At 39.1% G+C, this 24,617-nt stretch overlaps 6 protein-coding genes across 17 annotated transcripts; 4 read left to right on the plus strand and 2 right to left on the minus strand.

The window, feature by feature from the left end:
• The first annotated feature begins 5 nt into the window (after positions 1-5).
• Positions 6-6,861, plus strand: LOC129793921 (polyamine-transporting ATPase 13A3). 4 transcript variants are annotated; one of them, XM_055834437.1, is made up of 8 exons: positions 6-342; positions 1,169-1,926; positions 2,012-2,505; positions 2,570-3,140; positions 3,225-3,860; positions 3,939-4,343; positions 4,406-5,155; positions 6,089-6,861. In XM_055834437.1, exons 2-8 carry the CDS (start codon positions 1,549-1,551, stop codon positions 6,776-6,778), a joined length of 3,924 nt encoding a protein of 1,307 aa, XP_055690412.1. In that variant the 5' UTR covers positions 6-342; positions 1,169-1,548; the 3' UTR covers positions 6,779-6,861. The 4 variants fall into 4 exon arrangements, with proteins under 4 accessions (XP_055690412.1, XP_055690413.1, XP_055690414.1 ...); XM_055834438.1 differs by having other exon boundaries at positions 11-338; XM_055834439.1 differs by having other exon boundaries at positions 53-342; positions 1,114-1,926.
• A 7-nt stretch (positions 6,862-6,868) lies between these two features.
• Positions 6,869-8,146, minus strand: LOC129793930 (ubiquitin-conjugating enzyme E2 J2). 2 transcript variants are annotated; one of them, XM_055834458.1, is made up of 3 exons: positions 7,976-8,146; positions 7,714-7,900; positions 6,869-7,621 (listed from the first exon to the last, which is right to left on the minus strand). In XM_055834458.1, the coding sequence occupies exons 2-3, from the start codon at positions 7,833-7,835 to the stop codon at positions 7,060-7,062; spliced, it is 684 nt and encodes a 227-aa protein (XP_055690433.1). In that variant the 5' UTR covers positions 7,836-7,900; positions 7,976-8,146; the 3' UTR covers positions 6,869-7,059. The 2 variants fall into 2 exon arrangements, with proteins under 2 accessions (XP_055690433.1, XP_055690434.1); XM_055834459.1 differs by having other exon boundaries at positions 7,714-7,914; positions 7,976-8,142.
• LOC129793929 (procathepsin L) lies at positions 8,127-13,507 on the plus strand. 2 transcript variants are annotated; one of them, XM_055834454.1, is made up of 4 exons: positions 8,127-8,247; positions 8,682-9,024; positions 10,890-11,137; positions 11,212-13,507. In XM_055834454.1, exons 2-4 carry the CDS (start codon positions 8,776-8,778, stop codon positions 11,702-11,704), a joined length of 990 nt encoding a protein of 329 aa, XP_055690429.1. In that variant the 5' UTR covers positions 8,127-8,247; positions 8,682-8,775; the 3' UTR covers positions 11,705-13,507. The 2 variants fall into 2 exon arrangements, with proteins under 2 accessions (XP_055690429.1, XP_055690432.1); XM_055834457.1 differs by lacking the exon at positions 8,127-8,247 and having other exon boundaries at positions 8,679-9,024.
• LOC129793925 (homeobox protein onecut) lies at positions 11,796-24,541 on the minus strand. Of its 7 annotated transcripts, none has more exons than XM_055834451.1 (7): positions 24,249-24,541; positions 16,343-16,607; positions 15,645-16,076; positions 15,131-15,560; positions 14,612-15,055; positions 14,401-14,531; positions 11,796-14,317 (listed from the first exon to the last, which is right to left on the minus strand). In XM_055834451.1, the coding sequence occupies exons 2-7, from the start codon at positions 16,505-16,507 to the stop codon at positions 14,021-14,023; spliced, it is 1,899 nt and encodes a 632-aa protein (XP_055690426.1). In that variant the 5' UTR covers positions 16,508-16,607; positions 24,249-24,541; the 3' UTR covers positions 11,796-14,020. The 7 variants fall into 7 exon arrangements, with proteins under 7 accessions (XP_055690426.1, XP_055690424.1, XP_055690420.1 ...); XM_055834449.1 differs by having other exon boundaries at positions 14,398-14,531; positions 24,249-24,453; XM_055834445.1 differs by having other exon boundaries at positions 14,398-14,531; positions 15,645-16,094; positions 24,249-24,452.
• LOC129793928 (AP-1 complex subunit mu-1) lies at positions 18,356-20,080 on the plus strand. The gene is made up of 2 exons (XM_055834453.1): positions 18,356-19,214; positions 19,284-20,080. The coding sequence occupies exons 1-2, from the start codon at positions 18,567-18,569 to the stop codon at positions 19,902-19,904; spliced, it is 1,269 nt and encodes a 422-aa protein (XP_055690428.1). The 5' UTR covers positions 18,356-18,566; the 3' UTR covers positions 19,905-20,080.
• On the plus strand, positions 21,777-24,247 carry LOC129793927 (ATP synthase subunit beta, mitochondrial). The gene is made up of 4 exons (XM_055834452.1): positions 21,777-22,020; positions 22,440-23,098; positions 23,164-23,445; positions 23,514-24,247. Exons 1-4 carry the CDS (start codon positions 21,939-21,941, stop codon positions 24,024-24,026), a joined length of 1,536 nt encoding a protein of 511 aa, XP_055690427.1. The 5' UTR covers positions 21,777-21,938; the 3' UTR covers positions 24,027-24,247.
• Positions 24,542-24,617: the final 76 nt, after the last annotated feature.

The following is a 24,617-nucleotide window of genomic DNA, read 5'->3' on the forward strand; positions in this document are numbered from 1 at the left end:
AAAGCAGAGCAAAAAAATTGGCAAAAGTCAGACGCGAGCAAAACGTGTGACACATATTGATTTTTATATATGAGGATGCCTCGATGCGATTGCGTCACAACAGTCAGTGGAAAACGGCTGGGAAACTCGTGTCGTCCGCGTTGGCCAACGTGACGTCGCTCGGTAGTCCCACAGATTCCCCACAGACCCTCCGTGGACCAACTATCCTAGTCCCGTGTGCTTGTTACAAAAAAAAATATTCATCCGCGTGACCCACAACGTAGTGCTACACAACAGCAGATACATGTTCCTGGTGCTCCTGTAGCGCCCCCGTCTCCATCATTGCTGCCAGATGGCGTGTGGGTAGGAAGACTAAGAAAAACCTCCAAAAATTAAATTTAAAAAAAAAATCCCCTCTCATAGAATAAGCCAAGGTTGGAAAAATATTTGGTGGCGGAAACCCTGTTGCTGTGAATCAGCACATACAACATAGAGTTAGTTCAATGCCGGTAAAATCAGCACACATCACATTAAAAATTCTCTCGTTTTTTATTCATTAATTCTCTGCTGTTGCTTTTTACCGGTAAAAGGTGAAGAATTTTTTGTGATTATCTTCTTTTTTCCCCTCTCAAATAGTTTTTTTGCGAATCTGTTGCTGAGCAAACAAATTAATATTAGTTTTAGCTCATTTATAAGTCTCTAAAAAAAAGCGATAAGAGTTATTGCATTCAGTTTACTGCTGTGACTCATAACGGATGTCAGTGAAGTAACAACGTGGTTACCTATTTTTATATACTTAAGTTCAGAGAAAACATTGTGAAATTCATATCAATTTCATTAAGGCAAAGTTCTTTTTATTTAAAGAAGAAGAAAAAAAGAAGATTTAAAAGTAAGATCATTGAAAGAAAAAGCAGTTAATTATTCCAAGGGTAAGTTTTGTGAGTTTTAAAGCCTTGACTCAAATGCTTGTGCACAATATCACACACAGAGTGTGTTTACTCAAGTAAATTCCACGAAACCTTCTCAGTGAATCATTAAGATTTGTAAACACATGAAGGTATTATTTTAGGGTTTGAGATAAAATTCTTATATTTTATTTACATTGCAAATTGAATTATATTTTTCCAACCATAGTAGGCTTAGAAAAATGTGAAGTTTAATAAAAATAAAATATTAATTTTCAAAATAGTGACCGTTAAACGGCCATAGTAAATGTAAGTTAGCAGTGTGTGTGTTATATAGAACAGACTCTTTATAAAAGAATTGACTTAAAGACTTATTTATAAATAATTTTTTCACCCATAAAATGGCTGAAAGTGAAAGTGAATGTGATATATTTGAATGGTTTATGTTTGCGTGGGAAGTACAACCAGATCCGGGGGACTGACCCGGTCTAAATTTTGAAACCGGGTGCCCCGTACAATTGGGACCCCGGTAGCCCCACCTCGTGGGAGCGCCACCTGGCCCCAAGTGCTCCCACAAATAGACATTTTAATTTAATTAAAAAGAAAAAAAAGAAACAGCAACTTTTTTTTTCAAAAAATAAAATAAAATAAAAAACAACATACAATGGAGGGGCCTCAGGTGCCGCAACGTCCCCTCCTGGGACGCCTCCGGGCGCTATGGCGTCACGAGAGGACGCCCCAGGAGGGCGTTCGTGAAAACAATTGCCATCCACGAGATGGTGCCATTGAGCAAGTGGCCCAGCTACTCAAGGGAACTAGAGATGATCCCACTGATGAGGGAGGACCCCACATTGGGATTCTAAATTCCGGTACTGAGGAAGAAATGACCGTTATTGGTTACCAATCCTGCCCCATACGCACCACCATCTACTGGTGCATGGTATTCCTTACTGTCGGTATACTCCGTCTTGTGACGCATTGGTGGCAACATTGGCTACTTATTGCCACCCACAAGTGCTGCCCACTGGCAACTGCCCAAAAGGTTAGATATTTAATTGTTAATTTCACGCCTAAGATTTTCAATACCTACCTAATTTTTTTTTGTTTGTTTCTACTGTAATTTGTAGGTGTTGGTGAGGGAACTTTATCAGGGAAAGCATGTGATTCATTTTGTGTGTGAAATTGTAACACTATCAACGGATTCAATTGAAGAGATACGTCGCTATCCACGAAAATGGCGTCGCTATATTCTACCGCGAGACATTGAGGATTCCACGGGAACATCCTTGGAGTTATCTGTACCAACGGGTGGTGGTGCTTTTGCCTCCGTGGACACCGTTCGGCTTTTTCGGTGCAAACAACTTCGCTATATATGGCGCCCATCGTGCAATGCCTTTGTACGGCTAACTGGCCTAGATGATGGCGTGTGCAGTGTTGCCCTTCATCGACATAAAGGGCTCAATCCGGTAGAACAGAAGCGACGACGTATGGTTTTTGGGTCTAATGAAATTGATATACCCGTTAAAGGTGTCCTTACACTTCTCTTCCTCGAAGTACTCAATCCATTCTATGTATTTCAAATCTTCAGCGTTTGTCTGTGGTTCTCCTACAACTACATATGGTAAGTTCATGGTTAGTTTTCTTCTTCCTTCTTATGTTTACAAGTTTTTTTTTTTAATATACAGGTATGCAATTGTGATTGTTGCAATGTCAGTTTTTGGAATTACCATGTCCGTAATACAGACGCGTCGAAATCAACGAGCTCTTATGGGAACAGTGGGAACAACTGATTGGATTTGTGTCTGCCGTGAAGATGGTACAGCTGAGAGAATTGAAACGCGTTTTCTCGTTCCCGGTGATATCCTTGAGATCCCCACGACGGGATGCCAAATGAATTGTGATGCAGTTCTCCTATCTGGCAATGCTATTCTCGATGAATCATCATTAACGGGCGAAAGTGTACCTGTGACAAAGACCCCACTTCCATGTCGCAGGGAAGTAATCCTTTGCACCAAGGAACATGCACGACATATGCTTTTTACCGGTACCAAAGTCATCCAGACACGCTACATTGGTAGCGAAAAAGTCCTGGCCTTAGTCATTAATACGGGTAATTCAACTGTTAAAGGTGGTCTCATACGCAGTATTTTGTATCCACCACCAGTTGACTACAAATTCGAAAGGGATTCCTATCATTTTATCAAATTGTTGGGTCTCGTTGCAACAATCGGTTTCCTCTACACACTCATTTCAAAGGTAAGTAAAGAAGAAAAAAAAACGAATATTTTGTTTTAAATTTAAGAAAAAAAATTAATAAACTTTGATCGTTTTTTTTCTTAGATCATCAGAGGTGTATCTGCTACAAAAATTGCAATAGAAAGTCTAGATATAATTACAATTGCCGTACCACCTGCACTACCAGCTGCTATGACAGTGGGACGTATGAATGCACAACAACGACTTAAACGCAAAGCCATTTATTGCATTTCACCACGCTCAATTAATGTTTCAGGAAGCATTGATTGCGTATGCTTCGATAAGACAGGTACATTGACAGAGGAAGGCTTAGATATGTGGGGTGTTGTACCTGCAGATAGTCAGAGTCTCAAAGCAGCACTACGGGATGTATCACGTCTACCTCTTGGACATTTACTTTCGGGAATGGTCACATGCCATTCCATAACAATGATGGAGGGTGAATTGAAAGGTGATCCACTGGATCTGAAGATGTTTGAATCAACTGGATGGGTGTTGGAGGAGGCAAATGTTGAGGATCACTCAAAATACGATCTACTCTTCCCAACTGTGGTACGACCACCTGATGCAATTGAAGGAGCTGCCATTGGTATTGTGCGCTCATTTCCCTTTACAAGTACCCTACAGCGTATGTCGGTTATTACCAGAGGCCTTACTGATACGCATTTTACCGTATACTGCAAAGGATCACCCGAAATGATCCATACACTGTGTCAAGCGGTAAGCTCCCTAACTATCTATCTTTGCTTGCAGAAAAAGAAAGTCTAAAGATTTGTTTTTTTTTAATTGTGTAAATAGGATACCATCCCAAAGGATTTTCATATAAAATTGGATATTTATGCACAACAGGGATACCGAATAATTGCAGTGGCATTTAGGCCATTAGATAAGAAAGTTTCCTACGCCCGTTTGCAACGTCTTAGCCGTGAGAGTGTTGAGCAAGATTTAACTTTCCTTGGATTTGTTATACTTGAGAATCGTCTCAAGGGTGACACAACAACGGTCATATCAAGCCTTATGCGGGCCAACATACGTACTGTAATGGTTACAGGAGATAACATTTTAACTGCAATATCAGTTGCTAAAGACTGCGGTATGATTCCAAAGCACCAAAGTGTCATCACTGTAAATGTAAAGAGTACCAGAGATACGCATGAATTATACTACAATCTGACCAATTCAAGTCTCCCAGGTGCCAATCAGGTAAGTGTGAAGAATCATCTTAAGAATACAAGAATCTAACAACAATTTTTTTTTCAATAAAGGCTCTCAATAGTATGAATCACGATTCCATAGATTCATTGTATACAGCAGATACGTGCACAACAACCCATACTACCCTAACAATTCACGAAATGGAATGCGGACGATCTGAAGAGTATGACGACGCAACAATGCTCCCTCCTGATTTACCCTCAAACAACTATCGTTTTGCAATGACTGGCCGTACATGGGCGATTGTTCGACAACACTTCCCGGATCTTCTGCAACGCTTCACCACACGTGGCGTGGTTTTTGCACGTATGTCTCCGGATCAGAAACAAGCTCTTGTTGCTGAACTCCAGGGTTTGGGGTACTACGTGGCAATGTGCGGAGATGGTGCCAATGATTGTGGTGCTCTCAAAACTGCCCATACTGGCATTAGTCTCAGTGAAGCTGAAAGTAGCGTTGCAAGCCCCTTCACATCACGCAATCCAACAATTGCTTGCGTCCTCGATGTCATTCGTGAGGGTCGTGCTGCTCTCGTAACATCCTTTGGTATCTTCAAGTACATGGCTGCATATTCACTCGTTCAATTCACATCAGTTCTCATTCTCTATTCGATCGATTCAAATCTCACGGATTTGCAGTATTTGTACATTGATCTATTCATTATAAGTGTCTTTGCCTTCTTTTTTGGCAAAACCGATGCCTATGCTGGGGATTTGGTGAAGCAAACACCCCAAAATTCACTCATATCAATCTCACCACTTACTTCTATTGCTCTACACCTAATCATCAGTATTGGCTTTCAGGTAAACGAAATATTAAAAAAAAACTATAACTATAGGGGAGACCGGGGTAAAAATAGTCAATTTGCATAAATCCTTATCTGCAGGATTCCCCAAGGGCAAGAAAATTTCCTCGATAGGTCATTCTTATAGGAAATTTCCTGGCCTACAACTTTGTCTCAGACCACTTTTCTCTATCTCCACGGGAAATATGAGTTTTCGAGCTTTTCCTAAACCCTTCCGCTTCTGACTATTTTTAAACGCGGCGGGTAAATATAGTCACCAGTTGGCTAAATAAAGTCGGTCGAATTTTCCGACATTTCCAATGATTTTCCAACTGAGAGATTGATAGTAGTTGATAGCTAAACTTCTCACCTTTTGATCCGCGACAAGGAATTTCACTTTTATACGCACTAAAACAGAGAATTTTGCGATTTTCTCAAACACGCCATTTTGCAACAAATGAATAGAAAATATGCCAAAAATTTCGATCTCCCATATGATTTACATGGGTTGACCCGATCTACCCCAAGGGGTATGTTTTGATTCAAAAAATTGTAGAGAAAAATCATTAAAAGTTAATGAAAAATACACCTTGGCAACGTTTTCTGAAGTAACCCAGCTAGTGAGAAAAATTATCAGATTGGAAAATTGCTGAAGGAAAACTTCGGAAAACGCGTTTTTCTCAATACGCAAAAGTTTGGGAAATGGGCCAAAAATTTATTTTCATTTTAAACTCCTAAAGTACTGATCGGATAACCTCCAAATTACTGTCAAAAATTATAGGTTGGTAGGGCTTTCCACCAGAATTTTTTCCGATTTTTCCGATTTATATTTTGGGAGAAATTGGCATTTGAAAATTCCAAAATGACTATTTTTACCCCGGTCTCCCCTACTAAGAATGCCGAAAAGAGAAACTAAATTAATTTAATATTTATTTATTTAATTTTTTTGTAGGTGTTTGCATGGTATCACGTGCAAGCTCAACCATGGTTTGTACCCTTCAACGCCACTGCCCATGCAGATGAATTTGATCACGGCTGCTTAGAGAACTACACCATCTTCAGCATATCCTGCTTCCAGTACATAATCTTGGCATTTGTCTTCTCCAAAGGGGCACCATATCGAAGTTCTATTATCACAAATTATGGCTTTCTCACCGCCATGGTGGTTAATACGGCATTTACATTGCTACTCCTCATCTACCCACCGGCTGGTCTTGCATCCATCCTTGAGCTCATCGTGCCACCGGACATTAATTTCCGCCTAACATTGGTTGCATGTGGTGCACTCCATTGGATTCTGGCCGTTGTGGTGGAAACATTCATCGTTGAAGTTGTTGTCCTGAAGAAGTTGCGAAATAAATTCCGTGGACCCTCACCGAGGCGCAAATACATTCAAGTTGAGCAGTTTTTGCGTCAAAATCCCGCCTGGCCACCACTTACAGTCCTTGCACCATTCGGTGGGGCATCTGGTACACCGTCCGATGCTCCTGTGCCAAGTGCACCCACATCTCCAACATCTTATGCTGAAATTGGTGCTCATGCAGCCTTCGATAGATCCAGCGTTCTTCTTACGCTTCTCCCAAACCCCGGGGGTGTTACACTGAACCCAGCCGGACTCAGAGTACCCCCAGCACCATCGTGATGGCGTCCCAACGCTCTTGTAAATCAATCAACATTAAAATATAAAGTAGTAAAAGTGATGAAAAAAAAACAGAATATTCTATAACTCTTCTTTGTTTATCCTAAAAAGTTCATTTATTCCTTGATAGCCCACACACATCCCACCCAAGTATCAACCACCTCCATCTCTTTCATTCTCTTGTGAATGTTTCTATTATTTCTTCATTTTTTTTATAATGAATATATTTGGTTGCCCCACAATACTTGTTAAATCATCCTACATACATATTTTCACCACCACAATCAGTCAATTACAATGCTCTTAAGGATGTAGTTGACAATGAGAGCAAAGATGGCCATTACGAGAATTACCACGATATTTGTGCCTACACTCCCCCACTGGTTGCCCCCTTGATTCTTATCGCATAGCCCCTGTGCCCGTTCGGGTGGTGGTGGCTCCTCAGGTGTCTCCCCGCGATTCCGTATCACATCCTCAATTTCCTGACAAACTTCCGGAAAGAGTTCCCGGAATGTTTCATTGCGCAAATTGAACGCGAGACTTTTCCGTGCATGACGTTCCTTTTCGTAGTTTGTTGAATCAATTGACCCCAACGTCGGGGTATTTTCCAACATAAAACTCAAGAGTCCCGTGAGGATTGTCGCCACAGACCATGCGGGATTCCAGCTGTCTGGATGAAAATCCGATATGGAGAGGCAGAGGCGTGTATTGGGCTTGAAGCGCCCATTGGGGGTCATTATGTAAATTGCTGGTGGTCTAAAGGGAAAATCCCGTGGAAAGAGGAGTTTCCCATGGTAGTAGCCACCGAGATATGGTGTATCTTCGGGTCCCTTTACCACAAAATGCCTTGAAAAAAATGAATTAAAAAAAACACATCTAAAATTAAAGAATATTCAGCAAGATCTTCATTTGATTTTTTTTTAGAGTTTCATTGTTACCATTCAAGAATATTGGACGGGAGAGGTTCTGCTGTTATGTAGGGTACCGGATCCCGCTTAAGCCTCATATAATCCTGCTTAAGGCGCGAGGCAGCCGTTGGTTTTCTATTAATGGGCATCATCTGGCTGAAAACATTCCATCACCACCCTCACGTCGTTCCTAAGACAAATACAATCCAATCGGATCCTAAAATCAAAAGACTTTATTTTATTTCTAGAAATCTCTCAATAATTCACACAAAATTCCTTAAATTTTACTCACTCGTCCTCTAAAACGGCCCCTATCGTACGGTACAGTTGAGAAACATTCAGGAAAGCACAAAAAAGAGGGAAAATTCAGGGATTTATTTTCACACAATAATTTTAACAAAAAAATCGTAGTGACTATTGACGTGGTTTTACGCTGAGTTGTCAATGAATGAGTCCACTAAACAAAGCATATTGGAAATACTCGCGCGATATCTTAAGAAATACGAAGGAATTTTCCGCAGAAATTCCCACTAAGCAGTGTGGTTGAATTAACAAAATATCTATGTGAGATTAACATTTTTTTATACATATTAAGTAAAATATTCTGACCAAATTGGCCTGAATTTATAGAACATCATAAGCATATTTCAAAGAATTCAGAAAGTATGTTGTAGTTATTTAACTTCGCATATAGCCCTAGATGTTGCGCGCTGTGAAAAGTGCCATAGTGATGATGATGAGTTATTTAACTTCTTGAAGTATGTAAAGTAATTCATGAGATTTGATAGAAGATAATAAATTAATTTTTGTTTGAAAATAGTTTTGTCATTTTGATGTAATAAAATCAAGAAATTTTATACAAAATTATGTAGAAATAAATTGATTTAATTCGATGCTCCCGAAGATTATGAACCATACTCCTGTGTTAAAAGATAGGAATATGGTTCATAATCTTCGGGCACGTCGAATTACACATCAACATGTTTCTTGTGCACCAGCGTAACCCAATCCCATAGAGCCCATAAAGAGCTGAATAAGCAAGATTTGGCGGGATGACGAGGACTGTGTTTGTCAGAGAGAAAGAGAGTCAAAATGCGAGTGGAGATTTTTAGTGTAATTCACATGCTTGTGCTTAGTTTAGTTGCCCAAGGAAATGGACAGGACATATCTTCGTGGGAGGACTTCAAGAAGACCTACAATCGCACCTACAGGCGCCCATTTCGTGAATCCCGCTCCCGGCGAGCCTTCAGCGACAATGCCCGCCTTGTGAGCAATCACAACACGGCTTTTGCAGCTAATCAAACATCTTTTCGACTAGCTCTCAATCCTCTTGCTGATTTAGTAAGTTTTTATTTTTAGATAATTATGTACCTACATATTGAATCATCCCTATTTCGCTCTTAAACAACAACCTAACAGATATTTTTTTTTGGAGGAAAATCTTCATTTTCTACAATTTGGCGGTCTTCAATGATTCGTCACTTAAATCAGCCAATGTCTTATTTGTTTTAAAAAAAAAAACATTATTATGAGACATTTGTTGTTGTAACGGACGAGTTTTATAAGGGCTTTGGGGACTTAAAATTTCAATATTAAGGGGCACCCACCTGAAGCCCTGTGATCTTCGCTGCGGGCTAAATCCTCCAGTTCACGTCCTTGACCTCTTCGCGGAACCAGTTGCTAAAGAGAACATTAACCCGAAGCCCTGTGATCTTTGCTGCGGGCTGAATCCTCCATTGTTTTTATCACAAGATTTTTTTTTCCTATTCTTTCACTTTCTACAATCTTTTACACCTTTGGGCACATTCGTAATTTAATGAATTTTAGAAAACACAAAAATTTGCACAAATTAAGGCCCAAGAAAAACTATTTTTGCACAAGAATGAAGATGGACGCCATTCGCGAAGTCGCCGAACGCCGCTTTTCAGTTTTTTTCGTCTCACACAATAAAAATTGAAATTCCTTATGATCCTTGACTATTAATTCACTTGACGTATCTTCATGGATGTTTTTAATAACTTAAATCGCTTTGTTATGTCCTCTAAATCGTGTTTTTCAAGGAAAATCTAGAGCGGCCTGAACAAAACGCGTCAAGAAAGACTCCGCGGAAAACATAGAATTCAGTTGCGCAAAACATAGAATCCGCGAATGTGACGACCTCACGCGGGTAAGAGATTTTTTAAAAAACTCAAAAAACTAATTTTCCAAGAAATAATTCTTTTTAAATTTATTTCCACACCTTGCCTCATATGACTTTCTAATTTTTTTATTCAAATCAATTAATTCTCAATTAAAAATCTTCATAATTGCTTAATAAACCCCCATTATTATGAGACATTTGTTGTAACGGACGAATTTTATGAGCTTTGGGGGCTTAAAATTTCAACATAAAGGGGCACCAACCTGAAGCCCTGTGATCTTCGCTGAGGGCTAAATCCTCCAGTTCACGTCCTTGATCTCCTCGCGGAATCAGTTGTTTAAATCACTTCGTAGGCGTTGAAAAAATTAATCTTTTTTCTTTGAAAAATAACCCAGCAACCACTGAAAATATTTTGTTTTTTTACAAGATTTTTTTTTTCCTATTGTTTTTTTCACTTTCTACATCTTTTACGCCTTTGGGCACATTTTAGAAAACACAAAAATTTGCACAAATAATGGTCCAAGAAAAACCGAGAGAAAAACTATTTTTGCACATGAATGAAGATGGACGCCAATGGCGATGTCGTCGAATGCCGCTTTTCAGTTTTTTTCTTCTCACACAAAAAGAATTGAAATTCCTGATAATCCATCACTATTAATTCACTTCACGTATATTCATGGATGTTTTTAATAAATTGTATCTCTTTGTCATGTCCTCTAAATCGTGTTTTTCAAGGAAAATCTAGAGCGGCACCGAACAAGACGCGTCAAGAACTCCGCGGAAAACATAGAATTCTGTTGCGCGAAACATAGAATCCACCAAATGTGGCGACCTCACGCGTTAAAATATTTTTTAAAAAACTAATTTTCCAAGAACTTTAAACAGCAGAAAATCAAGAAAATAATGTAAATAAATAAAACCCTTTTTTAAAATAATTTTACAATTTAATTCGCTATTTTTTTTTATTTCCACAGCTTGCTTAATATGGCTTTCTAATTTTTCATTCAAATCAATTAATTCTCGATTAAAAAATCTTCATAATTTATCTATTTTTCTTGTTGCACAGAGTCGTGATGAGTATTTGGTACGCTTTGTGCGTCTCACACCAAACAAACAACCAGAGCAAGAGGTCAAAGAACACGTTGCATCCTTTGGGGGACTTCCTGATCTACCAGAGAGTATTGATTGGCGTGAGAAGGGTTTTCAAACGCCACCAGATAATCAAAAGTCATGTGGCTCATGCTATGCCTTCAGCATTGTGCACAGCATTGAGGGGCAAATCTTCAAGAGAACCTCCAAGCTCATCTCTCTCAGGTTTTAGTGCTTTGCCAGTGTACTTACCTTTCTTTTAATGTTTTCTTATTCTTGTTTTTTTTTTTTCATTGTAGTGAGCAGCAAGTGGTTGATTGTAGTGGAAAAATGGGAAATCACGGATGTGCTGGTGGCTCCCTGCGCAACACTCTCCGCTATTTGGCATCTTGTGGAGGATTGATGCGACAACAGGACTACCCGTATACAGCACAAGAGGGTCGGTGTCGCTTTGTGCAACCCCTAGCTGTTGTTAATGTTAGCAATTGGGCAATTGTACCGTCTAGGAGTGAAGCAGCCCTTGCTGCGGTGGTAGCTACTGTTGGTCCCGTAGCTGTTTCCATTAATGCCTCACCACGATCATTCCAGCTGTACGGGGACGGTGTCTACGATGATCCACAGTGTTCATCTGAATCCGTCAATCATGCCATGCTTATTGTTGGCTACACACCACACTATTGGATCATCAAGAATTGGTGGGGAGAACGCTGGGGTGAGGGTGGCTACATGCGATTGCAACGACACCAAAATCTCTGTGGAGTCGCCAATTATGCTGCTTATGCCATTGTCTGAAACTTAGAGCCTCCTCTGTGCAGCACACCAAGGAGGTAGGGCCATAAAGAGAAAAACTCCTCCACCACACCTTCTCATAAAACATTCATAATTATCTCATTTTTTTTTATTCTCAATCTACAAGTGCTGTATTTGTTTGAAAATTTTACATTTCTTTTCATTTTACAATCTAATCATCAAAATAAATCAATAATCACTCAAATGACGATCATGTGCCGTCACACCGTGCGAAAATATTAACCTTTTTTTTTCTTACGGGGAAATGGTAAAAGGAGGATGATAGGAGGGGGGTGGGGCAGATGGGTTCTAGGAGAGGAAGGAAAAATGTACACGTGACTTGCTGAAAATTAATTTTGCTCTATAGAAAAATTCAAAATTAAAAAAAAAATATGATGAGAAGAGCTGTGAGAAAGATCAAGAGTGACGATAATTTTATTCATAGTGTCTGATGATGGTGTTAAATAAACCGAAACGATGCTAAAAGCGACAAATGCTCATTTTTTTTTAAATAACTTTATCCGATTAAGAATTTTTCCATCTACACAAAAAGTTGTAAAATATCTTTGAGTTTTTTTTTAGCATTCCCACAATTTGATCTTACTCACAGCTTTTTAACAAATTGTAGGTCTTTAGTATTATTTATGCTCACTCTCGCACGCACGCCACCGCAGATTTTGTCTCTTCTTGATCACTTTGCGAATAAGGATGATATAACAGTTCTTGCGTGCGTTAGTGTGCATAATTACATAAAATTCCTACAAAAAAACTATTTAAAAAAAAATGAAATAAAGTAAATAAAAAAAAACAGCAACGAATGCAATGGTGGTGTTAGTCCTAAAAAAAATCTTCTAACCATCTGGTGTGTGCAACCTAAGTTTTATCTTCACACTATCTCGATTACTAAACTTTTTTTTTTTTGAGAGACTCAGCGCTATGTAATTTTTTTTCATGTCATTGAAGTTCAAAAAACGGAATACGACTAAAAGAAAATGAAGTTTCTTAGGGCGGGTTATGACCGCAAGGCAATGTGTTTTTTTTTCTCACTTAAATCCCTCTTATTAACCTATTTTTTCTTCTTTATTCATTATTATTATTCATTACTAGTTTTTTTTATCTTCTCATTTTTTTTGTAAGTATTGTTGCAATTCTATCCTTTAAGTTTTTTTTTTTTTGGTTTAATTGTTTATTTTTTTTCTCTCACATTACAATTAAATATTCAGATACTTTTCTTTCTTTTTTTTTTTATTTAAATCCTTATACTTTGTCTCATCTTATACCATTTTAAACCTAAATTTATTTCATCTCCTTTAAATTGTAACTTCAATCTTAGATTTGTATGCATCTCTTTTTTTTCTTCTTTTAAATCAATGGTTTTACCTTCTTCTTTTTTTTTATACACTACCCATTTCTTATTTTCTTCTTCTTAATGATTTATAATGTGTGTGTGTTGAACTCAATAAAAAAAGAGTTTGTTTGTCTTTTTTTTTTATACTGACTAGACGCGTAAGAGATCATTTTATTACACAGAAAAAGCATGGCGCAAATTGACTAGAAAAAAAATCTGACTAGAATGGAATTTTTATTGTTTATATTAAGAGTTTTTTTTCTCAAAAAAAAAATTATAAAAAATAAAATAAAATGTAAAATAAAAATCACAGTCGGAGTTAGAAACTCCTTTCAATGGAATGCATTAAAAATTTTCTCAAGAATGTGGGGGCGAAATAAATAATAATAAATAAGCATTTTGCGACAGTGGTAATGAAAAATTAAATAATAAATATTATGCTTATTATGTACTATCAATTACTCTTTGTCTCTCTCTCTCATTTTCTAACTCTACCACTGTCGCATTAAGAACCACAGCTAAAAACAAAATGACTAGAGGTGTGGCACTAACCCTCATGTTGGCCAGGAGACAATGAAAGTTGGAGAAGGTGGATAAAGAGTCTTTCTTTGATGTTTTGTTTTCTGTCGTTTGAATTTTCAGAACATTCTTTACCTTTCACCTGACTGAGAGACTCTACCCTTTCTCCTTACACCTTCTCCATTGGCCAAATGTACAATTTGTGAATGGTTTCTTCTTCTTTTTCTTGTTATAGAGAACAACCTATAGTTTGGAACCCTATTTTTTTTGTTTTCTTGTTGTTATATATAATTTATATATAAATACGTACGTACGTAAACTTAGAGCATGAGAAGGTGCCGCCTGTGGTTCCTACGCCTCCGTCCCTTGGGCACGTTGTTATTGGTAGCATTATCAGTGCTATCGTCACTTTCCAACATTATTGCTCGCAAATCTTGTCCATACACATCATGTCACAAGAGATCGCCATCATCTACCTCACCGTCTGGAGGTTCGGTGGTATGCTCCAAATCCAAATCACTCGTATGACTCAGCTCAAGATCCATGTCGTCCGCATCATCTAAATCCAATGAATGCGTACCACCTGGTGAGAGACTCCCATGGCACATACCTTTACCATCGGATTCATCTTTCCACTTATCCATGGAACGTCGACGAGCATTCATGAAAAAATTACCCACCGTTGTGGGCTCAAGGCCCAACTGACGCGCTATCGTCACCTGCATCTCCTTTGACGGTCGTTTTGTTTCCTAAAAGAGCACATAAAAAGAAATATTATTTTCACTTATCTTGTCCTCTTTATTAATTTCAAAAAAAAATCGCAACTTACTACCTTAAATATTGCTTGAAGTGTACGTCTCTGGAGGTCCGTAAAGACAAGTCGTGGCTTCTTTGGTGCCGGCATATGATCCGGAGCGGCCTCTTCTTTCCTCTTGCAGCTTCCACGTTGAGGAATCTGAGCAGCTGAAGAAATTTAAAAAAAATTACATTTTGTATTTTTTCTGTCCAATAAATCTCATCATCATCATGACGGAAAAACTCACCAGCAAGCCTTAGTGCAGACATACGTTGAAATTCTGGTTCCTGAAGCCACTTGAACATACGCCGAAATGTTTCACGTCCAGATTTGAGCTTTGACCACGGCTTCGGGTTGCGTAGAAGATCCGAAAGGGTCCCCTGAGATCTGCAGAGAACACGCTGCGCAAATATAGCCTGTGGTATACTGTATCGCTTCAGTTCTGCACTTATTCTCTGTGCCAACTCCTTCGTATTGATCTCCTCAACGTCTGCACTTAATGTGGAGACTGTGAGTGGTGTTGCAGCCCCATTTGATGATGGTGTCACATCCATTTGACCATTGGAGCTTTGCATTGTTAGTGCTCCGCTTGTTTTCACGCACGTCAAATGCGGCGATGGGGACTTTACCACTGAAACATTGCTCTCACGATTTCCTGCCACTGTAGCAATATTGGAAATTTGGACGAGTCCTGAAAAATGTTTTTTTTTTTAATTGTTTAATTTTAATCCTTAAAATGCACAACAAGAAAAAAATGTGATCCAACCTGGGGGATGAGAATGTGAAATTTGTGGTGCAGCTGAAACATTGACGGAAGCTGCAGCAGCAATGAGTCCCTGGTGCAGGCCGTTGATTGTATTACCGGACCCATGACCAGATGAACCAAACCCTGGGGGTGCATCAGCTGGTGGCGGTGGACTCCCAAGGGGTGGACTGTGACGCATATGAGTACCATAGGAGGTGTCGTAGTCAGCAGCTGCTGTACCCGGTGAGAGGCTCTTTTGCGGCGAACACAGCCCATTCTGACTGTAAGCTGACTGCGGTGACAGCGGGGATGCCTGCATACCCGCAAGTGCATTTGAGGGACTAGATGCGTACGTCTGTGGTGGTGACATACCCATTGGGAGTTTATCGTAGGCTGCATACGATGCCATACCTGCACCACCTGCCAATTCCATTGCATTGTTCTGCATCACCTGTATCACAACACAATTTAAATTATCAAGAAATGCACCAAAAACAAAAACAAAAAAAGCAAGCCATCAACTTTAATATCTAACCGTAAAAGATCCAGTAACTGCATTAGCATGCCCAGCATAGGCAAATTTATCGCTCATTGTGGAAATTGGCGGTAGGGGTTGAAGAGGCGTTAATGTGGCATAGCTGGAATTGGGACTAAAACCAGGTGGTGACATACGTCCATTAACGGAGGTGAGGGTCTGATATGTGGGCTCATGGAGACTCCGAAAGTCCCCCGAGTCGAGCATTTCACCATGTGGTGTCAACTTTCCAGGACTCAGTAGTGATTGACTGTCACGACTATCCTCATGTGCAGCCACAATAACACTTAATTCCTGCTTTGCCATGTGATTGAGTGCCTGTGAGTGGGTCAGCTCATCAGCTGAGAGTTCCTCAATTGTCGCAACAACCACTTCGTGGCCTTTCAGCGATTCCTCCTGCTTTATCAACTCCAAACTATTCTCCTGATCAACCTGCAAGTCAGGCCATGGCTGAAAATAATTTTTTTGGAACTGGAACAAATTCTCCATTTTGTTTTTTTTTTTTTAATTTTAAACAGTGCAGATCCTTTTTTGTTAGTCTGCATTCCCCATTTTTTTTAATACCCATTAATAAAGGGTATTATATTAAAAAAAAAAAGCTTTTTTTTGTAAGATAAAGCTTTAAATTAAAGCTTTTCTAATGAAATTAAATTATAAAAAAAAATGGTGCAAAGATTAAAAAAACCAAAAGAGCTCACCTTGTGAATGTGTTGGATTATTCTGGACGGTGGTGACATCCTCAGATCGTCCTTTCGGCTTGTAGCAATTATCGTTGTGCCCCCAACCATGACGACCCTCCTTGACGATCCGTCATCCACTTCGGCGCCCATTTGCTGCTCCAGCATGTCTCCAATTGAATCCATTGCGCATCAATCTAGTCCATGAGCGCGCTAGAGAAATTCCTTTTCTTTCTTTTTCTATTTGGAATTTATTTACCAACTCAAGATGCCTCAACAGATAAAACTACAAAAAAAAATAGTTGGAAAATTAAAAAAAAAAAACTTTTCTAAATTATTAAATTTTTATTGATCGAAAGAAACACAAATATTATTTTATTTAATACCTGAAGAAGGAGACAAATGTCTCCGAAACGTCTTATGAAATAAAAAAAATAAAGGAATTTCCTTTTTTTCTATTTTTCTTTTATTATAGAAATATTTTTGTTCAAATGTGAATTTTTAAATCACAATGTAGGCAATGAAAAAATAAATAAAACAATAAATCAATCGATTGCATGAGTTGTAACCCACGTGGAAAATGCGACGAGATTCCAAATGGAAAAACACCGATGAGGGGATGATTTTTTCTTTGGCCCTGTCAATTTCCTTATTGGTGCGAAGCAAAACAATCCCCATGAGAAGAGATTTTTTTTGTACCCCCCCAAATTCAACATTTGCGACATATTTATTTGCCAAACACATCCTACACACAGGCTAGCATTTTGGGGGTAAAATTTCACCCCTTTCCCATAAAAAAAAATAAATAAATCTCCAGCAATCTTCCTCACCTCAAAACACCACTGAAATCCATCAATGAGGCCCCCACGGGGTAGTGTGACCAAATGAAATCCTCAAATGGGGCTCCAACGGGGTGTTTGGCGCAAAAGCGCCCCCTGGATGCCAAAAACACACACACACACGCACACAGTGTCGATCGCCAAATGGTAGGCAATGTCTTTCGCCCCAAATTGGGCCTTGTGGGGCGCGAAAACTTCCCCCAAATCCCCAAATGTACGCAAATGTGTACACTCACGGGCACAGTGGGGCGCACTTGGGCACACACAGGGGGTATTTTGGTGTTGAAAAAAATCTGCCTCGACCACCTCAACCACTTATTTCTACGTCACTCACTATGTGTGTGTGTGAAGTATTTTTTTTTGCTACCCCGTGTTTTTCCCACCCCCAATTTCATCGACTCTTCGATGTATGTGTGTGTACGTACGTACAATCTGATTCAGTTTCATTTATGTTGCAACATAAGGCGCTAAATTTTAAATCTATGCTATATTTTATCTATTTATAATAAATTTTTTTACATTTTCTTTTATGTAATCCGCCTCGAAAGTCATGAAAACCAAAGGAAAAACTGATTAACCCTTGGAATGCGGAGCGGGGTCGTTGAACGACCCCAGCCCTATATTTCGTGCTATAACTTAATAAATATAAAAGATACCATTCCCATCTTTTGGAAATAAGTTCTTTGGTTATCTGAGGAGGTTGTGTAAAAATTTCAGCTCAATCCGACCACCACAAGAAAAGTTATTAAGGAAAATGTAGAAGAAGGGAATTCAAAAATTGGTGTAACGGTCATGCTGCGGAAAATTTTTTAGAGCATAAACAACATAAAACATAATTAGAAGCATGTAAATGTGCAAAACAATAAAGAATATTCGAGAAATATTGCCATTTATCACGTTGCGGGAAGTGAGGGGAATGTGGGGAAGAGTGAAAAAAAATTGCAGTTTCTTGGCAAATTTCTCAAAAAGAAATTGTGAAAAATGATTGAAAAATGTTTTTCCCTAATATCTCCTTCTAAGTATTTTAGGGCGGCGAATTTGTGGTGCAGGGTGTAAGAGGACTATATAAGGAATCTATAGGCACTAACCCGACAACTCCAGGTTGTATAGTTTGGGAGAAAATTGGCCTTCTTTTTGGGGTCGTTCAACGACCCCACCTTCGCATTCTACGTAACTACCAAGGCCTCCGCATTCCAAAGGTTAAAAGAGTCATGAAAAATTGCAAAGAATCAGAGTAGGCGCCTTTATTATTTTCCAATCCAGCAGCTCATTTAACACCTACAAGAAAAAGAAGAAAATTCTTGACAATTGTGACGTGTGTAGTGTTACCGTGTCAGGTAACTTCTGGTGTGTCCTTCTCAGTAGTTTTTTTTCTTCCCCCAACTTGCAATTGAATTCGTCATACCATGTCCTCGTCGGCAATATTCATTCTGGACGTCAAGGGGAAGGTGCTGATCTCCCGGAACTATCGCGGAGACATTGATATGGGTGTAATTGATAAGTTTATGCCGCTTCTGATGGAAAAAGAGGAGGAGGGTCTCATCTCACCCATAATCCAGACACAGGAATGCACATTTGCCTTCATAAAGACCAACAATCTCTACATTGTCTCCACAACACGCAAGAATGCCAATATTGCGCTTGTTTTTGTGTTCCTCCACAAAATAGTTCAAGTATTTGTTGAGTACTTCAAGGAGCTCGAGGAGGAGAGTATCCGGGATAATTTTGTCGTCATCTACGAACTACTCGATGAACTCATTGATTTTGGCTATCCCCAGACGACAGATAGTAAAATCCTGCAGGAATATATTACGCAGGAGGGGCATAAGCTTGAGCTGCAACCCCGTATCCCCATGGCTGTCACAAATGCAGTCTCATGGAGATCAGAGGGTATCAAGTATCGGAAGAATGAAGTATTTTTGGATGTCATTGAGAGCGTGAACCTCCTTGCCAATGCAAATGGGAATGTTCTTCGTAGTGAAATTGTTGGCGCAATAAAGATGCGTGTCTATCTATCCGGAATGCCAGAGCTACGTCTTGGGCTCAATGATAAGGTAAAAGTTGTTTGACTCATTTGTGACTTGCAGACTGATCTTTTATCTTTCTTTTTTCTCTTCATTTAGGTGCTCTTTGAAAGTACTGGTCGTGGTAAATCCAAATCCGTTGAATTGGAAGATGTCAAATTCCATCAATGCGTGCGTTTGTCCCGCTTTGAGAATGATCGGACAATTTCCTTCATTCCACCTGATGGGGAATTTGAGCTCATGTCCTATCGGCTCAATACACACGTAAAACCCCTCATTTGGATTGAATCCGTCATCGAGAGGCACGCTCATAGTCGTGTGGAGTACATGATTAAGGCAAAGTCCCAATTTAAACGTCGCTCCACAGCCAATAACGTGGAGATCATCATACCCGTGCCTGGTGATGCGGATTCACCGAAATTCAAGACAACCATCGGAAGTGTCCGCTACGCCCCCGAGCAGAGCGCCATCATTTGGACGGTTAAATGTTTCCCAGGTGGCAAGGAGTACCTCATGCGTGCCCACTTTGGTCTCCCAAGTGTTGAATGTGAGGACTCCGAGGGGAAACCACCCATTCAGGTTAAATTTGAAATTCCCTACTTCACTACCAGCGGTATCCAGGTGCGCTATCTCAAGATTATCGAGAAGAGTGGCTACCAAGCACTCCCGTGGGTACGTTACATCACCCAAAACGGCGATTACCAGCTCAGGACCACCTAGGCAGTATTCCTTCTTCTTCTTTTATTTTTTTTATAATTTATAATTTCATTTTCAACATTATGCGTTGTGTAGTGTAATAAACTTTTCCAGAGACAGAGCAAATTATTTGTAAAAAAAAAAGAATAAATCAAACTATTATTTACTATTATTATATGCCCATTAAACTATCAAAGTAACATTGTGTTTTTTTTTTTGTTTGATTAAAAGAAAAACATCTGAAACAAAAAATAAATGAGCGAATGACAAATCGGGGTTATAGGCGTCCTTCTTCAGGTATCACGGAAAGAAAAATTTGTTAAAAATTTGCACAAAAGTTGGTAAAATTTGGTGAAATGTAGATAAATTTCTAAAAATATATCATTGTTGATAACTTTTGGTCATTTTTAACCACAAATGTGTATAAATTCACGAATTTATCTCATTTTAACTACATTTTGCTGAAAAGTTGTTATAAGTTGCTAAGAAAAAGAGAATCAGCGCGCTAATCTTCTCAAAACAGCATTTAACTACGTCGCACCTCAAAAGTTGTTATAAAATTGTATTTTACGCTGAATACCGATTTTTGAAAGCAAATATTCTCTTTTTTAAGTGGATAATTTCCATGAAATTGTTACCAAAAACTACCCACAAAATTGTGTAAAGGAGACGACCGGGACAAAAACAGTCAAGTTGTATAAATTCTTATCAGCAGGGAGAAATTGGCAATTGAAAATTTTTCACTGACTTTTTGCCTCGTCTCCCCTAGAATTTATCGAGTGTGTGTTAGTAAATCCAAGATCTATTCTACAAAAGAAAATGAGCAGAGTATAGGCAAAGAATGTAAGATCCATACGAAATGCATATCGTCCTATTTAGTTGAAATCTGTCACTAATTTATTACTTTTTCGGAAAAACCAAAGAATTTAGCGATTATCCTTAATAAATATTATTTTAATACATATTTAAAAAAAATGATGAAGTATAGAATTATAATTTAATAAAATACTTTTCTGAAAAATTATATCAATTTGATAATTTTAATAAGAGAATAATTTCTGCCAAATTCATGATCTTTCACATCGGCAGCGCCATAAAAATAGCAAAAAAGCTTATAAAGAGACTTTTTTTAAACTTTTAATTTGGCTTTTTTTTTCAATAAATTATATTTTGTTTGAGAAAAATTGTCCAATTTTTTTTTAATTTAATTTCTTGAATAAAAAATCATTAAGTCTTTATACAAAAATATTTTAGCGGTGAGAAATTACATAAAAGTTTACCAAAATAACACAAATTTATTCATGAAACCCAAATGTACGTTGAAATACAGAGAGGGTAAAAGGAGATAAAATTTGGTTATCCGAACCAACATTTGTAGATAAATGCAATTTTTAACAACAAATTATATCTACATTTGACCAAATTTTAACAACTTTTTAGTGAGAACCTCATTTCAACTACATTTTGTTGAAATTTACATGGAAGCAAAGCAGCAGCAGTAACAACTTTTAACAACATTTTAACAAATTTTTCTTTCCGTGAGGTATATCAAATGAAATGAAATAGGCGAGGGATTGATTCTCTGGTCTTGCTTTTTCAGATACTTTCTCTGAGAATAGATTCTTTTACTGCTTTTGCAAAAATCCCATTTCAAAAAAAAATTGTAGAAAATTCTGTGGGTGAAAAAAGGTACGTTATGCCAGAGTTTTTTCGAGTTATTCCCATTTTCTGGTGAATTTTCATATAACAACTTAATTTTTTTAATATTAGGAAACGATGCCGAATTAAAAATTAATTTAAAAAAAAAAGTAAATATTAAAAAGAAAAGAAAAAATAAATAAATATAGTCAATCGTAACTTTCCAACTTTTCCAATATTACATAAACATTTAAACTCACTTTGCACTAACTTATCTTTTCTTCGTCAAACTAATTCACCACCTTAATGGTGAACTACGATTGACATTTCGCATAAGTTTTATTTCCTCACATCCTGGGGGGAGTTTGACACGAGTGCACACTTTTTGGTGGAGTTTCGCGTGAAAAAAAGCAAGTAAAAATGTTTTCCGCGATTAATAACGCGGTCCGGGTGGCTACAAAACGGGAAACGGGCAAATTCATTTCCGGACTGGTGCAATTTAGTAAGTATTCCCCGCGGAAAGGCAAAGTCTACTACTTTTCACTACCACGATGAGATAACTCCACCGGCGTTACGTAATGGTGGATGGGAAGAAAATTCTCGCGCGAGCGCTTTTTGCACACCTAGGTCACCTAGGTGGGATAGCTCTAGTGCCCAGATTATTGGATTTATGCAATTTTATCGAAAAAAAAATATTGGAAAAGCCTAAAATTATAGGTCAAGGGTAGATTTTTCCTTGGCCAACCCGTTATGCAACGATATGTAATCTCCGTTACGAGAGAACAAGGGAAAAAGTAGTAGTAGGCCTAGAATTTAGTTCACTTTCTTTTGTTTCTTCTAATTCAAAAGTTATGCAACATACTTTTAAATGGATCATGTGATTTTTAGATACTAAATGACCCGTTTTTTTTGCCCCTTTAGATCGCCAGTATGCCGCCAAGACAGCTGCAAAGGCTGGTGCCAGCAATGGGCGCGTTGTGGCCGTTATCGGTGCCGTCGTCGATGTGCAGTTTGACGAGAATCTGCCACCAATTTTGAATGCGTTGGAAGTTGAGGGGCGTAAACCGAGACTTGTTCTCGAGGTAGCCCAGCACTTGGGTGAGAACACCGTACGTACCATTGCCATGGATGGTACTGAGGGTTTAGTTCGTGGCAACAAAGTTCTCGATACGGGATCACCCATTAAGATTCCCGTTGGCGCTGAAACCCTGGGACGCATTATTAACGTCATTGGGGAACCAATTGACGAGAGGGGCCCCATTGAAACTAACAAATTTGCCGCCATTCACGCTGAAGCTCCGGAATTCGTGGAGATGAGCGTCGAGCAGGAGATTCTCGTAACTGGCATTAAGGTTGTGGATCTTCTTGCCCCCTATGCTAAGGGTGGTAAGATTGGTCTCTTTGGTGGTGCCGGTGTGGGTAAAACTGTGCTTATCATGGAGCTGATTAACAACGTAGCTAAGGCTCATGGTGGTTACTCCGTATTTGCTGGTGTGGGCGAACGTACCCGTGAAGGAAATGATCTCTACAACGAGATGATTGAGTCTGGCGTTATTTCGCTCAAGGACAAGACATCCAAGGTTTGTTCTTTAATTTAAATTTTTAGATCTACTCATAATAATATTTGTTCTTTCTTTCATTACAGGTAGCCCTTGTATATGGGCAAATGAACGAACCCCCAGGCGCTCGTGCTCGTGTCGCTTTGACTGGACTCACTGTTGCTGAATATTTCCGTGATCAGGAAGGACAGGATGTATTGCTTTTCATTGACAACATTTTCCGTTTCACCCAGGCCGGTTCTGAGGTGTCTGCCCTGCTGGGTCGTATCCCCTCTGCTGTGGGTTACCAACCAACCTTGGCCACTGACATGGGTAGCATGCAGGAACGTATTACCACAACCAAGAAGGGCTCCATCACATCCGTGCAGGTTTGTTTTACTTTTTTTCCGCGGCTTTTCTTTGAGTTTTTGCCTTGACAAAATTTCCTTTTTTTCAGGCCATCTATGTGCCTGCTGACGACTTGACAGATCCCGCTCCAGCCACCACTTTTGCTCACTTGGACGCCACCACTGTGTTGTCCCGAGCTATTGCCGAATTGGGTATCTACCCAGCTGTAGATCCCCTTGATTCCACATCCCGTATCATGGATCCCAATGTTATTGGGCAGGAGCACTACAATGTTGCACGTGGTGTGCAGAAAATCCTCCAGGATTACAAATCCCTTCAGGATATTATTGCCATCTTGGGTATGGATGAATTGTCTGAGGAGGATAAGCTCACGGTGGCACGTGCCAGGAAAATCCAGCGTTTCCTGTCCCAGCCATTCCAGGTGGCCGAAGTCTTCACTGGGCATGCCGGAAAATTGGTACCCCTCGAGGAAACCATCAAGGGCTTCAGCAAGATCCTTATTGGTGAATACGATCATCTGCCCGAGGTTGCATTCTACATGGTTGGCCCCATTGAGGAGGTGGTAGCCAAGGCAGAACGTCTCGCCAAGGAGGCCGCCTAAGTGGGTTTTAGCAAGTGTCACGGGCATACACCTGTCCTCCCACCGGGGGTATGTTACGTTACTACAAGCGCCACCCCTTAGTCCCGGAATTTCACTTTTTATTTTTAATGTATTCTCAATAAAAGATAGTTTATCGAAGAATGTTTCCTTCCCACAACATTGTTCTTCAATGAAAAATTCTTCTTCATGAAATTAATAAAGAGAGACAAAATACGAACTTACTTGGCCAATAATTCTCTTGGATATTCTCTCCATCTAGTCGTCCATGGCGTTGTTCCGGGAAGAATTTTGTTCGGAGAATGGAGCAAAACTTTTAGCACTTCTTTTGTTTCGCTTTTCTAGCACTTTTTTTTGCAATTTAAACATTTGCAACACTTTCTTTTTAAGCCACATAACTCAAGCACTAGAATTTACTCACTTTTATTTAATACTTTTAATGGAAAGCTATAAAATTTTTGAAAAAACTTGAGGAAAAAATCACAAACGCCTGCAGTCTTCAACATGACGCTAAGAATGAAAAATTCTATGTTTTCCTCCGCCCGAAGACAAACGAAGTCGAAACGAAGTACATACGAAAGGACCGAAAGGAGA

Source organism: Lutzomyia longipalpis, chromosome 3, assembly GCF_024334085.1.
Source record: "Lutzomyia longipalpis isolate SR_M1_2022 chromosome 3, ASM2433408v1".
Taxonomy (NCBI): domain Eukaryota; kingdom Metazoa; phylum Arthropoda; class Insecta; order Diptera; family Psychodidae; genus Lutzomyia; species Lutzomyia longipalpis.

Bases quoted from the DNA above. Each gene is read 5' to 3' on its own strand.
- LOC129793921 (XM_055834437.1), top strand. From the start codon at position 1,549: ATGGAGGGGCCTCAGGTGCCGCAACGTCCCCTCCTGGGACGCCTCCGG. The intron at 1,927-2,011 runs GTTAGATATTTA...TGTAATTTGTAG, and splicing joins CACTGGCAACTGCCCAAAAG to GTGTTGGTGAGGGAACTTTA. The intron at 3,141-3,224 runs GTAAGTAAAGAA...TTTTTTTCTTAG, and splicing joins TCTACACACTCATTTCAAAG to ATCATCAGAGGTGTATCTGC.
- LOC129793930 (XM_055834458.1), bottom strand. From the start codon at position 7,835: ATGATGCCCATTAATAGAAAACCAACGGCTGCCTCGCGCCTTAAGCAG. The intron at 7,622-7,713 runs GTAACAATGAAA...ATTTTTTTCAAG, and splicing joins CCGTCCAATATTCTTGAATG to GCATTTTGTGGTAAAGGGAC.
- LOC129793929 (XM_055834454.1), top strand. From the start codon at position 8,776: ATGCGAGTGGAGATTTTTAGTGTAATTCACATGCTTGTGCTTAGTTTA. The intron at 9,025-10,889 runs GTAAGTTTTTAT...CTTGTTGCACAG, and splicing joins TCAATCCTCTTGCTGATTTA to AGTCGTGATGAGTATTTGGT. The intron at 11,138-11,211 runs GTTTTAGTGCTT...TTTTCATTGTAG, and splicing joins TCCAAGCTCATCTCTCTCAG to TGAGCAGCAAGTGGTTGATT.
- LOC129793925 (XM_055834445.1), bottom strand. From the start codon at position 16,507: ATGGATTCAATTGGAGACATGCTGGAGCAGCAAATGGGCGCCGAAGTG. The intron at 14,532-14,611 runs GTGAGTTTTTCC...AAATTTCTTCAG, and splicing joins GTCTGCACTAAGGCTTGCTG to CTGCTCAGATTCCTCAACGT. The intron at 14,318-14,397 runs GTAAGTTGCGAT...GTGCTCTTTTAG, and splicing joins TTCAAGCAATATTTAAGGTA to GAAACAAAACGACCGTCAAA.
- LOC129793928 (XM_055834453.1), top strand. From the start codon at position 18,567: ATGTCCTCGTCGGCAATATTCATTCTGGACGTCAAGGGGAAGGTGCTG. The intron at 19,215-19,283 runs GTAAAAGTTGTT...CTCTTCATTTAG, and splicing joins GTCTTGGGCTCAATGATAAG to GTGCTCTTTGAAAGTACTGG.
- LOC129793927 (XM_055834452.1), top strand. From the start codon at position 21,939: ATGTTTTCCGCGATTAATAACGCGGTCCGGGTGGCTACAAAACGGGAA. The intron at 22,021-22,439 runs GTAAGTATTCCC...TTGCCCCTTTAG, and splicing joins TTCCGGACTGGTGCAATTTA to ATCGCCAGTATGCCGCCAAG. The intron at 23,099-23,163 runs GTTTGTTCTTTA...CTTTCATTACAG, and splicing joins TCAAGGACAAGACATCCAAG to GTAGCCCTTGTATATGGGCA.